We start from the raw sequence: 17,164 nt of genomic DNA on the forward strand, positions 1-17,164 counted from the left end.
GCCACAGTCCAGCATATGGGGACAGGTAGGTAGACCCCCTACAAAGTACCCCTGTGGGCAACACTCAGTCGATGCCGGACATGCCGATTTCAACTAGCATTTATTATTTGTCAACTGTGTGCTAGGCATTGGAGATAAAACACACAAAAAACCAGTCCCTTCCCTTCAGAACCTCACATTCCATTGGGGCAGAGGAGGAGGGGAGTGAGAGGGATCTAATAAGAAATGAGATAACTTGCCGCCCTTAATGTGCTATATAGGGTGTCCAAAAGTCTTAGTGCAGTCTTCAGGTATTAAAGCTTAAAACTACTCTGAGACTTTTGGGACACCCCCTGTAAATAAGTGGTTACTCTTCTTCCTCCTATTACTATGATTACTATTGCCACTGCTACTACTACAGTAAGTATATGATAACCAGAGGTGGGAGAGAACATTACCAACTAAGAGGCCTGAGAAAGGCTTCCTGGAGGAGGTTGCATGTGAGAGAAGCCTTGAAAGATGAAGCTAAAAAGGTACAGGCAAGGAAGGAGACCAGTCTGGGGCACAGCAAGAAGGCAAAGATGACCGGTCAAGTTTGGGGAATGGCCAGTCTGGTGGAAATGGAGTATGAGAAGGAGAGAGATATGAAAGTAAGGCTGGACACAGCCAGGCTGTGAAAGGACTTAAATGCCAGGAGGAGGAGTTTCTATTTTATCCAAGAAAGAATACGGAATCACTCAGACAGGAGTGTCTTGGAGTCAGCTTGAACAGGCGCTGTTAAATTTTCAGCGTGAGCATTTACATCTCAGAAATCAGCAAACTACAAATCAGGGGTTGATGTATTGTTTTGTTGATTGGTGGAGAAAATGTTAATAATACTGATTAAATTTAAAACTGTGCATGCATACCCTTTGACCCAGCAATAGCACTTCTAGGGCTGTATCCCAGAGAGATCAAACAAATGGGAAAAGGACCCACATGTACAAAAATATTCATAGCAGCTCTTTTTGTGGTGGCAAAGAATTGGAAATTGAGAGGATGCCCATCAATTGGGGAAAGGCTTGACAAGTTATGGTATATGAATGTAATGGAATACTATTGTGCTATAAGAAATGATGAACAGGCTGACTTAAGAAAAACCCGGAAAGACTTGTATGGTCTGATGATGAGTGAAATGAACAGAACCAGGAGAATGTTGTACACAGTAATAGCCACATTGTGTGATGACTAATATTGATAGACTTAACCCTTCTCAGCGATACAAGGATCTAAGACATCTCCAAAGGCCTCATGATGAAAAATGCTATCCACAAAGAAGAATGAACTATGGAGTTTGAATGCAGATCGAAGCATACTATTTGCAATTTTTTTTTCTTCTGTTGTGTTTTATTTCCTCTTACTGGTGGTTCCTCCTATTGGCTCTAATTCTTACTTACAACATCACTAATGTGAAAATATGTTTAACAGGAATGTATATGTATCGCCTATATCAGATTGCGTGCCATCTTGGGGAGGGAGGTGGGGAAGGAGAGGGAGAAAAATTTGAAACTCAGAAGCTTATGGAAGTGATTGTTGATAATTCAAAATAAATTAATTTTTTAAAAAAGTGTGCATGCACATATTCCCCACCCTACCTTCCCACCCTCAGAGAGCTGGTTGTTAAACATTTGCCAGCACAGCTCTGGAACCATAGTAGCTTCTTGAGTTGAAAAGTGATATGATTAGACTGGGCTTTGGGGGGGATATCTCGTCAGCTGTGTGGATGGCTTGGAGAAGGGAAAGACAGAAGGTAGATCAGGTGACAGAGAAGGAAAGACATCTACCCCTAACCTCAGAAATCCCTAGTTCTGAGACGTCCCATGCCTGAAGAGGAGACATGGTTCTGAGCTTGGGGATCCTCCAGGCTCAGTGGGGGTGGAAGGACAGGACACATGTCTGGGGAAAGTACCTTGGTTTGGAAAGTACAGTAAAGGTGCGTCAGGAATGGGTTCTCCCAGGCGAGTGCCAGCACTCGCTTCTCCACCATGGTGCACTCCACATCATCATCTATCAGAACGACATCTTTCTTCAGAGCCTTTACTGCAAAGAACTCGCCCTTTCCCTTCAGCTCAGCTAGCAGCACCTGAGTCATCAAATCAGAGAGGCAAAGGGACTGAAGCAGGACAGAGGAGATGGAAGAGACCCCATAGTCTGGGCGATTTCACCTTGGTCCCAAGGGTGGCTGTACACTAGACACTTGTGCTCCAGGCACCCCCTTTCCCAGAGCCTGGCACCCTCCAAGACACCTGCCTACTCTGATCTGACTTCCTAACAACCCACATGCATAATGCTTCACTCCACAGTTGTGCAGATCTGAAAAAAACCGTGTGTGGATAGACACTGCATAGATCAAATCCTATTTTCCCATTGCCTTGCAATAATGTTTTCCCAGGAGGCTCATTTCTAATGGATTTTCAGTGGTTCCCATATGTTTTAGTGTCTAAGTTCTCACAAACTCTCTACCCCAACTAAGATGAGAAGATGCCCCCCTGGCGGTTGTCTCTGCCAGCTCCTCCTTCTTCTCCAATCCTTACTCAAACTCTAGCTTATCCTCTTAGCACCCTCAGAATTAGCTAATCTAATCAACCCCTTGTGGCTAATTATGTTCCATAGAGAGAGAGGATGCCTCTCTCCATTCCCAAGGAGCACCTGTAGATTTTAACCATGGGACCCACGTTCAATTCCTGGCTTTGCAGTTTAACCTCTTTGGGACATCATTGGATGAAAGGATCTCTAAGCTCCTTCCAACACTGGTGGCCAAAGGAGGAGGTCCCTCACCTTCCCAAAGCTCCCCTTGCCCAGGACTTTGTGAAATGTGAAGTTGTCGATGTTGAACTTGGAGGGCGTTCTGCCTTCCCAGATCTTCCCATAGGTCCCATTATCTGTGGGAACAGAAAATAAACATTTCAGATCTTTACCTAAGACCCCAACATCCACCCACATTTAACTCGGTTCAAAGGGGCAGGGAAGGACTCTTAGGAAGGTGCCCTCCACCAAGATTGGCCGCTCCCCATAGGACTGGGGGGAGGGAAGGGAGAGAAAGGAGACATCGAGGATCAGAGAAGGGGCATTAACGCCACTGGGGCCACATAGGAAGATAACAGGAAGGTCCAGAACAGAACTCTAGTATTCTTATTCACAGATGACACCTTCAGCTGACCAGATCAAATATACACTGTCCCCCACTGACATACACTATGCCCCCTTATCCTCCTGCCAGTCATACCCTGACAAACTTCAGACTCAACATTTAATGATCCCCCAAATCTACCTCCTTACCTTCTATTTCAATGTTGCTGAAATTGGCTAGAGGAAGTCACACAAATGCTGACTACAAATCTGTCATCTAATCTCAACTGGCCCTCACTACAATGGAATGGCCATCCTTTCATTCCTTCCTGAATTTCTCATAGTCCCAAGAGCAGCTGTTAAAAATCCTCTCCTCTCCCCAGGTTCCCTACACCATTCTCATCACATTGCTCTCGATATATACTCGCCTACTACATTCAGAAGAAAATCTTAATCGCTTCTTATGAGCTCTTTGATCTTCCCTATTGCACACTTGAAATCTTTACCAATCTTCTCTTTTTTCACTCCAGTCTCTGAAAAAAGTAGCCTTCTTTCACATCAAGGCCAATTCCTTCCCCTGTACCCTTTATTTCTTCCTCTCTTATCCCTTCTGGGAGCTTGTCTCATCAATCTTTATCCACTCTTTCTCATCTCCATTCTTTCTGTATCTATTGGGTCCTTTTCCATTGCTGACAAATATACACAGGTCCCTACTCTCCATCTTAAATCTTCGCTTGGCCCCTGCCATCCTCTTTTTTTTTTTTTGGTCTAGGCAATGGGGTTAAGTGACTTGCCCAGGGTCACACAGCTAGTAAGTATTATGTGTCTGAGGCCAGATTTGAACTCAGGTCCTCCTGAATCCAGAGCCAGTGCTCTATCTACTGTGCCACCTAGCTGCCCCCCCTGCCATCCTCTTAAACTATCATTCAATATCTCTCATTCCTTTATTGCTGAGCCCCTAAAAAGAGCCATCTACTCTCATTGTCTCCACTGTCTCACCAACCTTTCCCTTCTTAACTTTTTATCATCTGGCTTCTAAGCCCACCACTCTACCAAAGCTACTCTCTCCAAGGTTACCAACAATTTCTTAACCCAAATCTGTTGGTTTTTTCTTTGTTTTTATCCTCCTTCACCTCCTACACCCAACTTCTGACCATTACTTCCCCTCCTTCTAGATATTCTGAGCCCCTTGGCTTCTTTATCAATGGTCTCTCCTGATTCCCCTCCTATATCTCCTTCCAGACAGAATCCCATCATCTATCTCCTATCCCCTAAATGTGGGTGCCTCCCAATACTCTGGCTTAGGTTCTCTTCTCATCAATTCCCAGCAATTATGCATGGATAGCAAATGATTCCCAAACCTGAACATTCATCCCTGATCTCTGGTGAGCTCCAGTCCTGCCTTTCCACCGGCCTACAGGACATTTCCACTTGGATGGCTCATGAGTACCTCAAATGCAACAGGTGCAAAATAGAACTGAACATTTCCCTCTTAACTTACCATTCCTCCAAATCTCCTACTTCTGTCGGGAACAAGCCAGCCCTTCTAGTCGTGCCTATTTCTTCCCTGACTCTTCCTTGAATCACCCCTGACTCTTCCCTCACCCTCACTTCCCTTATCCAATCAGTTGCTAAATCTTGATGACCTCCACAGTATCTTTGCCCCTTTCTCTCCATTTCCATGGCCATACCTAAGTTCAGGCCCTTCTCATCTTTCACTTGTACAACTGTTATAACCTCCTAATTGGTCTTCCTCTCTCTAGACCTCCAGGGACCTGGTGAAGTACTCTCCCTGGTACAACTTACCCTCTGGATCAAAAGTTTCAGTGGTTTCCTGTTGCCTCTGTGGCAAAATCCAAATGCCTAAGCCTCAGGTTCAAAGCCTTTCTCAGGTTTGCTTCCATCTATCATTCCAGACTTGTATCTCATCATTCTCCTTCTTTAACTCTTTATTTCAACCAAAATGGACCACTCACTGTTTCCTGAATGCTACGCCTTTGCGTAAGCTATTTGGATAGAGGCAGGTAGGTAACACAGTGCATGGGTACTGGGCCTGTAGTCAGAAAGACCTGAGTTCAAATCCAACTTCAGACACTTACTAGTGTGATCCTGGGCAAAGAATTTAACTCCTGTATGCCTCAGTTTCCTCATCTATAATGGGAATAATAATAGCACCTACCTCTGAAGGTTATTGTGAGGACCAAATGAGATAGCAATTGTAAAGTGCCTAGCACAGTGCCTGGCACACGGTAGGTGCTACAGAGATGCTTATCCCCTTTTTTTCTCCCGCCTTCTTCCTTATCTCTGTATCTCTGAATCCTGAAGATTCCTTCAAGGTTCAGCTTAGGTGCTGCTTCCTCTATGAAACTTTTCTTGATTGCCCCAACAATGGTCCTTCCCTCCTCAAATTTCCTTGGATCTATTTATTGACATATATGTGTACCAATACATTGTACATACATGTTGTATCCCTCAAGAAGAATATAAGTTCCTCAAGGGCAAGGACTATTTCTTTTTTTGCTTTGCATCCCCAGTGCATTGCACTTAGTATGTGCTTAGTAAATATTAGCAGAATAGAATTCTGTGTTTCGAAATCTCACCTGCCAAATCTTCCCCAGAGGGACCTGCTTTCTTCTCAAAGCCCTGGTAGATGCCAAAGCTTTCTGTAGACCCTGTGTCTGACTTCCGGGAAGATTTCTGGAGGAGAATAAACAGAAAGGGGGTCTGCAGCCAGAGCCAGCTCCATAGCACCAAGAGGGGAGGCAGCTGAAGGGAGAAGCTGGATCCTGATCCCCGACAACCCCAACTCCATTACTAAGACAAATTCCCAGAGCTGGTTATGGGGGGGGGAAACACAGGTTTACTCCATTTTATTCAATGGTTGCCTAGCTGAAAAGGCTAGGCATTTTCCTATTGAGGTCCTCTGTTTGTCTCAAGATATGTTCATTTCACTTCTGGTGGATCTTCTGTGGCCTCCTAACATTTCTGCTTGAAGATTCTGAGCGCTTTTCCTACCACCCTACAGGGTTCTTCTTTAACTCTTTCAGAGCCCTGAAATGTTCTTGGGAGCTCTCTCTATGAAGAAACCTACAGTCCTAAGTTAACATGTATCATCTCTTCCCCAACAAATCCTAAATTTTCTAGCCTGAAAATTGGGGTTGGGATTTTCTATCTGTCCTTATCCGATCAGGGCTGACTAGAGTCTCCCCTTGTCCTAGCATAGCAGTAAGACCCCTCCCCAGCCCGCCTCCCATACCCTGGGGACTGATTTTTTTCCCTCCATACCAGGCTGACTTGGTTTAATGCTTCAGCTAACAGCTTCTGGTTGATGCCACATAAATTTGCCACTTTCTTCTGACACTTATGATGTACGTTCATCCCACAGTCTAGGAGAGAGAGAAAGTATAGGCATTTGGAATCTCCCCTGAATCCCACTGGTCTCCCCAGGGCCCTAGAGGGATCTAGGTAGAATAATGGATACAGATCTGGCTCTGTAGTTCAAATCCAGACTCAGATACTTATTAGCTGTGTGACGCTGGGCAACCCACTTAACCTCTGTCTACCTCAATTTCCTCAACTGTAAAATTGGGATGTAGGGTTGTTGTGAGTCTCAAATGAGAAAAATTTGTAATGTTCTTAGCACAGTGTGTGGCATATTGGAGGTGATCAGTAAATGCATGATTCCTTCCTCCCTTTCTGCCTTCCTTTCTTCTTCAAAGAAATGAGATTTCAGGCAAGAAATCTGCATACACCTTGACCTACTTCTATCCAAGAGGCAATATGACGTAACAAAAAATAATCATAATAGCTCCAGTATTTATATAGCACTTTAAGGTTTGAAAGCTCTTTACATATTCATGTTATTTGATCTTCACAACAACCCAGTGAAGAAGGTGCCATCATCATCATCCCCTTCTTCTAGATGAGGAAAATGAAGATGAGAGGAGTTAAATGACTTGCCCAGGGTCATACAGATACTAAGTGTCTGAGGCCAGATTTGAACTCAGGAAGATGTCTTCTTGACTCCAGACCTGGCACTCTATCCGCTGCATCGCTTAGGTGAAAAGAGACCCATACTGGAGCACTGATGAGCAAACCCACCCCCTTTCTTCTGAACACTCTCTGCCCTCAGCATCAGAGACACCCACCCTCCTGTCTCTACCAGCTCCCCTCTATCCTCCTCCCTTCTCAATGTGGATGTTCCCCAAGGCTCTGCCTTTGAAAAACTCTTCTGTTGCTCCAGTGTTGTCCTCAGTTTCTTTCACTCCCAAGGCTTCAACCACTGCCTCAGTAGATAACTCTCCGATCAATATTTCCAATCAATGAGCACAGCCCTGACCTCTCTTTCTGAGCTCTCCATTTGCATCTCCAGTTACCTCCAAGACATCTCCACCTGGATTTCTCCGTGGGCACAGGGACAGGCTTGGGGCTCTGAGTTTGGAACTGGCTACTTCTCCCTGAAGGCTCCCTCACACTCCCTCCCTCTCTTTTCTTCTCCATCTCCTCTCACTTTCTCCCAGCCCCCCTGCCATTGCTACCTGCTCACAAACCTTCACACTTTAAGCCCTGCTTCACCAGTCCCCAGAGCAGGCTCCCACAGTGGTCACAAAAGGTGGGGCTCATGTAGTTGTACACCTTGAAGCGATGCGGCATGTCTATCTTGAAGCGCTCCTTCTGGAACTGGGGAGAGCATAAGGAATGTGCAGTGAATCCCTGACTCTTCCTCCCACTCCTCTGCCCCCACCATCTAGCCCTCTGACAGCTAGACAGAACTCGAGTCACGGATGGTCAGAGGGCTTAAAGACTGCCTAATCCATGCCACTTCAGAGGTGAAAACAGGCCCAGAAAGAAGGCCCAAGTCACAGGCAAGGATGGCGCTGGGAGCTGGGAGCTGGGGGTGGGAGGAAGCCTGGAGAAACCTTCTAGGGATTTCCTCATGTCGTCTCTACTCCCGCCTCCCAAAGGGCATCCCTCCTCAGAAGTTACAGGAAGAGCCATCCCAGAGGCTGCTAGGAGCCAGGCCCTTGCTGGGAGGGGGTACAGAGTTGCCTGGCAATGAAGGCCTCAGATGGGGACACCTAGCACCACTCTGAGCCTTCACTACCTAGACTGCTTTGAAGAAAGACCAGGTTGTATGTGGGTGCCAGCCACATGCTGAATGGTTTCTCTTTCCCCTGAAAACAACCCCATACCCCCAATTCCTACAAAAGTCCTCCCAAAGGACTCTGTGGTCCCTCCCTAGCAGTTTCACCCACTCTCACTATAAGGTCCCCAGTTTGCCCCCTTCTTGTCATCATGACGGTCCCACCCTGCTCCCAACATCCCATCTCACCACGGTGTCCCTGCTGTTGGCCGCCGTGCCCGTGCACCGGCCGATGATCTTGTCGATGCATTTCTTGTGGATCGCCGCATTACACTCTTGGGGAGGCAAGGCCAGGGTGGGGGGGTGGGAAGAGATGCAGGGCAGGGGGCAGAGACTGTGAGCAGGCGCCCAACACTGCCCATCCCCCAGGCACAAAGCTTCCCGTTTTCCTGGCCTGCCTGAGTAGCCTCCCACACCATTAGGGAGGCATCTGACCCAAAGGACTGATCCTTTTCCCCTCCCCACCCCCTGCCTGCCTGGTTACCATAAGCCCTAAGCTTAGGAAGAGGGGAAGTGGCGGGGAAGAATAAATAATGGCCAGAATGGGGGCACCAAGGGGATGGGAAGGCCATGGAGGGATCCAGAGGGAGAGAGGGACCTAGTGAATGGAAGGCACCATCTAGGAGTACAGGGACAATGAGATCCTGAGAAGGTATTAGGGAACACCAGGGAGGAGGTTGGTGGGGGGGGGGCAGCAGTACAGGGCTCTCTGGGGAATGGATACCCTAGGGCAGGGGCAGTACAGAAGGGCTACTGGACAGAAGGGCGAGGGCTAGAGCAACCCCCTTCATATTCACACACTCACACATTTGTACAGTGGCACACACATTTACATGTGTGACTCAAAAGCGCCAGGGACGCACAAACACACCTACATCGATATACACACCCACACGCCCAGGGTCACACTTACGTCTGCATTTGTAGCCTTGCTTGTTAAGGCCCCTGAAAAACCGAGTCAAAGAGATCAGGTGAGGCATGACCTTTCCTGCCTCCCCTAGAAGAAGTCCTAGCCTCCAAAGGAGCTGTCCTAATCCCTCCCCCCAGCTCCTCAGACTTCTCAAGGCAGCCCCTGCCCTGCCTCCCCAGCTCTCCTCAGACCCATTCCCCTTCTCCCCCCTGGGAGCCTGACTCCCCTTCTCCCTGCTGGGAACCTTCCACGCTGCTCACCAAACAAACTCCTTGCAGACTGAGCAGAAAGTGGGCTGGCCAAAGAAGGTAGCAATGAACTCGTGGTTTTTGATATAATGGATCTTGGCTTGCTTGATGGCCCCCCCGCCGGTTCATGGTGGGGAATTTGCTCTCGTCCTCCATCCTCATGGACTGTTTGCAATCTGGGGAGGACACCAGAAGACCTTAGCCTGGAGATTCCAGAGTCATTAAAGTCTAGGCACATCAGAGCCTAGAAAGGCACTCAGAGCACTTCAATCTCATTTTAGAGGCCAGGAGGGGAAGGGACTTATCTAAGGTCACGCCATGAGTGAGCGGTAAGGCCAGGACTACTCAGCTTTTCTGAATAGGAAATGAGAGGTGGGGTTGGGTAGAGAGAGTCAGCCTCAGAGGAGACTTGAGTGCAAGGTACTGGGGTTTGGGGAGGGTGAGGAAAGTCCACTTGGGTAATCCATAGTAGGCAACAGCAACTGGTTCCCCAAAATCTTCTGCTCTACCCCCTCTGAACCAAACTTGAGGAGGAAGCAGGGTGATCTGTGCTGCTAAAGGGTTAGGACGACTCACAAGACAGAGCATAGTAAGTCTAGCAGACTACAGTCTGAACCCCGTATTTGTCACTGCCCTGCGCTTGGTCTTCTATCTCTTCCTACTGCTACAGGATAGGCATGTCCACTCCCCGACCCCACCCCAGCAGGGCCCAGGCACACGACGTGAGGCCCTGGTTAACCATCCCTTACCTGTATCTTCCAGGAAATACTGGACAGACATGAGTACCTTGGCCTGAGGTTGCAGGTCCAGCTGAGGAGACAAGAAGGTGTGCCCATGAGGAGAGGGCAGGAGTCCCCACAGCCAGGCTGTGCCCTGGGCCCTCAGGCCTCCATCCCTTGGCCTATTTCTCCATCCAGGCACTGCACTGTCAGTCATACCCAATTACCAGTCAAGATCCCTCTGATCCCATCCCCTCAGGCTGCAGCCCCACCAAACATCTTCATCCAAATGGATGTCCAGTGTAGAGGAAAGGGTCTTTGAAGTGAGAGGCAGGGTCCCCATCCCCCATGAAGTACTGTTACATTTGGGGAACTGAAAGGCTCTAACCCCGGCCAAGGCCCAGGGACAGAATGAGAAGGAAGGGAAACTCCCCACCCCCACTCCTGCCCCCACCCAACAGCTGCTCCGTTGAGAGGAAGAGCCCAGATGGGAGGCAGGGGGTCCTCAGGCTGCAGAGAGAAGGCCACCCAACCTAGAACATCACAAACACACTCTGGGACACAGGGACACCAGAAAGGGCATACACGTCCTCTGGCTCACACATACAAACAAGCTCACTTGGGTAAAAAACTCACCTCTTCCAGGGAGCCTTTCCTTCCTGACTCTCCTGCAGCTCCTCAGCCCTGCTGGCCCCAGTCTGGACTACAGTATTTGGCACCTACAGGTCAGCGGCTCCTCATTTTTCTCTTGGTGTTTGTTCCCCCCTACTGTCTGTGAGTTCCCTTCTTCTACAGTCTTTTTGTCTGCTACGGCAACCAGAAGAAGGTGCCGAAAGAATATTCCCTGTATGGATCCAGGACTCTGCCCTCAGCCTCTCATGGGGGGAGAAGTCAGTGGGGGCCCTGTCACACATCTGCCCTTCCCCTGCTCTAGCTTGCCTGAAGTAGGTCTTACTGGGGGCAGAGGAATGGACAGTTATAAAGCCTTTTCCTGTTGAGACATCTCTGCTTGGGGGGAGCACAGCCCAGGGACTTTCTGTGGGTCCTATCAGCTCCAACATACATGTATGCTCACAGACACAAAGGCACGTAGATACATATGGAGTGAGAGCATAGATCTGGGGCTGAAAGGGACCTCAGAAGCCATCTCACCCAGCCTTCTCATTTTTACAGATAAAGAAACTGAGGCCCAGAGAGCGCTTAGCAGCTTGTCCAAGGACACAAAGAGGTCATGGATATAGAGCTGGAAAGGACCACAGAGGTCATCTAGCCTAACTCCCTCGTTTTAAAGATGAGGAAACTGAGGCTGAAGGAGGTTAAGTGACTTATCCAAGGTCATACAGATACTAAGCATGCAAGGCAGGATTTGAATCCAGGTCTTCCGATTCCCAAACCAATACTCAAGTGTTCACACACATACACACACACACACACACACACACACACACATACATTCATGGGCATCCATTCAGAGTGCCCGCCCTGATGATTCCTTATCACAACCGAGGACAGCACCCCTCACCCAGAATTCAGCTTTGCCGTTGTTCTTCTTGCATCTCTCGGCCAACACGGACACACCCACAGTCACCTCCGATAGGGGTTCCTCGGCCGCCTTCATCAAGACAATCTGGATGACCCGTCCCTCGTAGATGTGGGCGTCAAAGGTCGATGCCCAGTCTGGGTACATGGTGGGCTTCTTCTGAACCAGCGTCTTCCCTCTCTCTGAGGCCCACGTAGTTGGGGGTGGGGTGGATGGACACAGGGTATGGAACACATCTTCAAGCACCACTCCCTCCCCAGAAGATATCTCCCCACCAGCTAGCTCTTGTTAGCTCACTCCAGCCTCATCTACTTATCCACCAGGGACGATCTGCAAACCTCATTACAAGCAAGATCTCCATCACTGCCCAGTCCCACCCCAGCAGCCCAAGAGGAACCAAGAGAGGTTCAGCCTTCTCCCTCTGTTAAGCTAGGCGGTGGTCATGATGCAGCCAGCACAAGGGAGAAGTGAAGGGGTCCGGCAGATGAAGGGCAGGCAGTCTGTGAGTTCTGCAGACTCATCCATCCTGACCCATCTCTTCCTTCTGCCCCGCCCTGCCTCCCGGGCCTGGGAATTCTGGGGCAGGAAGGTTGGCCTCGATGCTCTCTCTTCCCTCCCAGCTCTAGGACTGAATCATTTAGCCAACCCCCTTCTCCCGTAGCTGAGTCTCTAGACAGGTCTCGTTCTCAGGCTCCTTCTTACCTGTGTTCAGTGATTCTTTCATCTTGACAGCACAGAACGGTTGACAGTTTTCCTCAGGAGACTGCAGGGATCCGAGCTCATAGGAGTTGAAGGAGATGCGTAGAAATGGGGCCATGGCTGGTCGCACCGGTCACACACCTATTAGGAAAAGAGTAAGGTTTGCTGACACAGGGGCAGGAACAGAAGGGAAGAGTATTTATGGCTGAGAACAAAGACAAAAGGAAACAATTGGTGGTGTAATGGAAAGAGCCTCAGACCTGAAGACGTGGATTCTAATTCTAGCTCTGAAACTAACCGGCTGTGGGACCTAGGGGAAGTCACTCAAAGGAACAATTATCTTATAAAGATACCTTAGGCACTGTTTTGTTTAATCTCTCCCTTTTTTAGAAATGAAGAAACTTGAGGCCCAAAGAGGGTGATGAAGATAGAAGCAGAGCTGAGATGTGAACCCAAGTCCTCTGACCCCCAATTCCCTGCTAGTTCCACAATGCCATACTGCCTCCCACTTTTCCCATCTATAAAATGAAGATTTAGAGAAAGTCATACATCAAGTTAGTGATGGGGCCAGGATTAGAACCTAGATCTTGGAAACTAGTTCTTTCCAGTTTGGGCTGCTTACAACCCTCTCCCCTCATTCCCACTCCTCCTGTCATATTATATAGTCTCTCGTCTCTTTGGGAGTTACACAGTACAAGTAGAAACAGAGGAAAGGGGAGGGAATAAGCATGTATAGAGCACCTACTATGTGCCAGGGATGCTGCTAAGCGCTTTACAAATATTCTTACTAGACTCTCATGACAACCTTGTTGGTAGGATCACATTGTCTGAGAGCAAATTTGAACTGCGGTCTTTCTAACTTCAAGCCCAGCACTCTGCCCACTGAGCCACTTTGCTGCCTAGCTGATGAATTAGGTAACTTAGCAAATAGCAGGTGAGTTTGAGGTTCCTGCTTCTGGGATGTCTGGCTGTTTCCTCATTAGGAAAGGACACTGAATTTCATTAGATATCTGTAAGAGGTTGAGTCTCGGATACATGGGTGAGGGTGGGAGGGGAATGGGGTGGGACTGGCTCACAGTGTCTGTAAATTTGCGACAAACTCAATGGCAGGACCAAGGGCTCTTCCCTCAGGAAAGAAGCAAGTCAAAGGCTCCATTGACCAAGGCTTAGAGCCCAGGGAAGCAATGGAAACCTAACCTTGTGCCTTCTAGGGCAGGGGTTCTTAAATCTTTTTTGGTGTCATGGATCCCTCTGGCAGTCTGGTAAGGTCTATAGACCTTTCTCAGAGTAATGCCTTATAAATAATTGAAAGAAATGCTCAATTTCAGTCAGAGGTTAGTGAAAATAAAAATGTACTTTTTTCCTATCCAAGTCACAGACCCCTTGAAATCTATACATAGACCCTAGTTCTAGAATTCCTGATGTAGGAATTGACTTTCCCACTGGACATTTCTCCTCTGCAGGTAGCAGCCAGGTTTGGAGCACCTCCAATCCTCTTCCCTGGTTTCTAACCACTCACTTTCTGGGACAATTATAGGAGAAAGGATTTCGACGCTGGAGGGTTAGGAGACCAGAGGTCTGGGATGGGGGATGAAAGGAGTTTGGGGACCTTGGAGAGTGGGGAACCTAGGGACTCATAAGGATCTGGGGCATGTAAGGCATCACTGTGGACTCTGGGGAGATCATGATTTGGGGGGTCCAGCTCGGGGTTGTCTTGGGAGGCTGAGATTGGGTTTGAAGAGGTATGACGTTGATGGAAAGGCATGGGAAGCGAGTGGGTCAGTCTAGTCAGGGACAGGTTGTGGGGACTGATGGTCCTTACCTACTTGGTGACAAAGATGGGGTTGCTAATTTTGGAAAGAGATCATGGACCAACAATACAAGGGCCCTCAATCCTGGAAGAAAAAACAAGAGAGACATGAAGGGTGGTGCTGGTACAGTGTCAGGGCTGGGGGAGGAGACTGCAATTAACCCTCAATGGTGTTTCTTCCTGGACTGGTTTTCTTGTCCCTCTCCTCTTCCTCTAGTACAACTGGGGACAGACCTCCCTTTACGCTGCAACCCACCTGTCTTCAGAGAAGACTAATCATTTCAATTAAATTTTGCTTGGGATATTACTTTCAAAGCTCAATAGAAAGCTTTTTGATTTATCCAGGCTACCCCTCCCCAAAGATCAGGTAGCCTCAGGCTGTAGATACTCAGCAGAGCCTTGAAGAAAAATCCTTCCTGGATCAGTCATTTCAAAAGCGTGGGCATTCCCTCCCACTTAACCCAACGCCAGCCCCTTCATACCTCAACAGGCAATTTTATGAGCTGCCATGGCCAAAAACCTTCCTTCCCTGGTGCCTTTTTGTACTTAGCAAGGCTCACACACAGTCCTTCCCTGGGCCTATCCCCAAAGCTTTTCCAGTTTGGTAGGACACGTCAGGGCTTGCCCTCTGCTGGCATAGCCTTTGAGAAGCCAAGGTCACCTCAAGGCCACAAAGAGACATCTGAGGAAAACCTCAGTGAGGCTCAAAGGGAAAAAAGAGATTTTATGAGAACAGCTTGAAAGTCAGGCATGGAGGAGAGGGACAAAGGGAAGTCCCTCTCCACTGTACCACTTTGACTGGATCTGATGGGAGGTCCCCAGGCTGAAAGCACAAATATGAGCCTTAGTCTTTTCAGCATCAGTGGGTAGACCCACAGTCCTCTTCCCTTGTCTACTCCTCTCTCCTCTCCCCCGGTTGTTTCCCCGAGTCACAGCCTAGTAACTCCAGGGTACTGCCTAGTCACCTCCGTGTCGATCACAGAATTCTAGAGCTGGGAAAATCTAGGCCCATGCTTACCAAATGTACCTCGCCACAGAAGACAAAGAAATAGAAAATATATCGAAAGAATATGGAGGCATTAGTCTATGGGGAGTTCCCTGGGATAAAGAAAGGCTGAAGAAATTTGGAAGTAAAATAGAGGGAATGAAGCCTATTTTCAGAGCAAAAAAACTAACACTTGCAATAACTATCTTAGAGATACAACTTGAAATCCTATTCTGATACCTCATTATGAAATGGAGGGGTCCTGGATCCTCTAACAGTAATAACTAGGATTTACATAGTCTCTAACTTGTGCCAGGCATTGTGCTAAGCACTTCACAAATATTATCTCTTTGAATGATCTTGACAACAATCCTGGGAGATAGATGCTATTATGATCCTCACTTTACAGTTGAGGAAATTGAGGTTAAGGGACTTGTACAGAGTCATACACCTAGTAAGTATCTGAGGCTAGATTTAAACTTGGGCCTTCCTAACTCCAGACCCATCCACTGTACCACCTAACTGCCTCCTAATTCTCACTTCACTCACTATAAATGAAACCAGAAGACATAAGGAAGTTATATCTGAATGGAAGCACGAACTCACAGGTCCTCCACAAGGAGGTGAGTAAAGGAGGTGATTTCATTGTGTATCCAAGGGGAAAAAAAGGAAGCAACTATATGGAACAGTGCTAGGTCATTTCTCCTCATAGTGTTTGTTGTTGTTCAGTTTTTTCAGTTCTGTCTGACTCTTTGTGACCCCATTCGGGGTTTTCATTGCAAAGACTGTGTTGTGGTTTGCCATTTCCTTCTCCAGCTTATTTTACAGATGAGGAAACTGAGGCAACCAGGGTTAAGTGACTTGCCCAAGGTCACACAGCTTGTAAGTGTCTGAGGCCGGATTTGAATTCAGGAACTTATTTGAACTGATTGTATTTAGGATGAGCATAACCAAACAGACCACTACAAAGACCCTACAGTTTATGCACCTATGTCTATTGCAGATGTCATTCTAGAGATGAGGAACTTGACAGGATCCTCCAAACCAACTCAGCATTATAGCTCGATATTCAATGGCTTCAATGTGAATTCCTTTCAATTTAACAAGCATTTATTAAGTGTCTGTTGTATGCTGGGCATTGTGCTAGATGAAAACAGCTTACAAGGAGCTTACACTGTACTGACTGGAGGCAGGCACCGAGAAGGATAAAGGAAAAGGCTGGAAAAGACAAGATTTATTTATTTATTTTGGGTGAGGCAATTGGGGTTAAGTGACTTGCCCAAGGTCACACAGCTAGTGAGTGTTATGTGTCTGAGGCCGCATTTGAACTCAGGTCCTCCTGCCTCCAAGGCCAGTGCTCTATCCACTGCACCACCTAGCTGCCCCGAAGACAAGATTTAAAATTAAGAAATGAAAGAGCTCAAAGTCCAGGGGACAATTCAGAAGCCTCACATCTGTACAGTCAGAAGACTTTGGATATGGAGATTACCAAATAATATCATGAAAAGTGAAACTCCTATCTTTTTTTAAGGGGACAATACTTTTATTATGAAAACTTATTTTCCATAAACTACTGGCAAATTTTTCTCCTCTTTTTTTCCCCTTATTCTTCTAGTCCCAGAAGATCTCAACTACGGTCGTAAGAGACGACACTCCAGACCACTGATGTGTCAGCCACATTGGGTTTTGCATGGTATTTTAATTGCAACTGACAAGATAGCTAAAACAAATACTAGATTACTGGTGTAACATGGTGCACTGGTCTTCATAGGATCACAGATTTTGAGCTGGGGATCATCTAAGCCACTCCCCTTATTTTATAGATGAGAAAAAATGATTATATCTTAACAGACAGGAAATAACTAGTTACTGATAACTGGAGTCATTTCAGAATCAGTAGTCTGTGTGCAGACTATTAATTTGTTAACACAAAGGCAAAATTAGTATCAAATTAAAAGAATGGCTAAAGATGGGAAGACGCTACATGTAATTACAACTTTAGCCTAATCTATCTAGACAAGCT

General features: G+C 47.3%; 1 protein-coding gene across 1 annotated transcript in view; it reads right to left on the minus strand.

Annotated features, from left to right (window-relative positions):
• Nucleotides 1–17,164, minus strand: part of PRKCD (protein kinase C delta) — a 59,421-nt gene that overhangs the window by 8,705 nt on the left and 33,552 nt on the right. Inside the window, 13 exon segments of the mRNA XM_020971535.2 lie at nucleotides 1,928–2,101; nucleotides 2,797–2,900; nucleotides 5,688–5,784; nucleotides 6,373–6,473; nucleotides 7,638–7,767; nucleotides 8,420–8,505; nucleotides 9,144–9,175; nucleotides 9,401–9,504; nucleotides 9,506–9,564; nucleotides 10,138–10,198; nucleotides 11,630–11,829; nucleotides 12,350–12,487; nucleotides 14,169–14,241. Coding sequence (XP_020827194.1) covers nucleotides 1,928–2,101; nucleotides 2,797–2,900; nucleotides 5,688–5,784; nucleotides 6,373–6,473; nucleotides 7,638–7,767; nucleotides 8,420–8,505; nucleotides 9,144–9,175; nucleotides 9,401–9,504; nucleotides 9,506–9,564; nucleotides 10,138–10,198; nucleotides 11,630–11,829; nucleotides 12,350–12,464 — 1,263 coding nt within the window. The 5' untranslated portion in view covers nucleotides 12,465–12,487; nucleotides 14,169–14,241.

Source organism: Phascolarctos cinereus, unplaced genomic scaffold (assembly GCF_003287225.1).
Source record: "Phascolarctos cinereus isolate Bilbo 61053 unplaced genomic scaffold, phaCin_HiC Scaffold_4;HRSCAF=312, whole genome shotgun sequence".
Classification (NCBI taxonomy): domain Eukaryota; kingdom Metazoa; phylum Chordata; class Mammalia; order Diprotodontia; family Phascolarctidae; genus Phascolarctos; species Phascolarctos cinereus.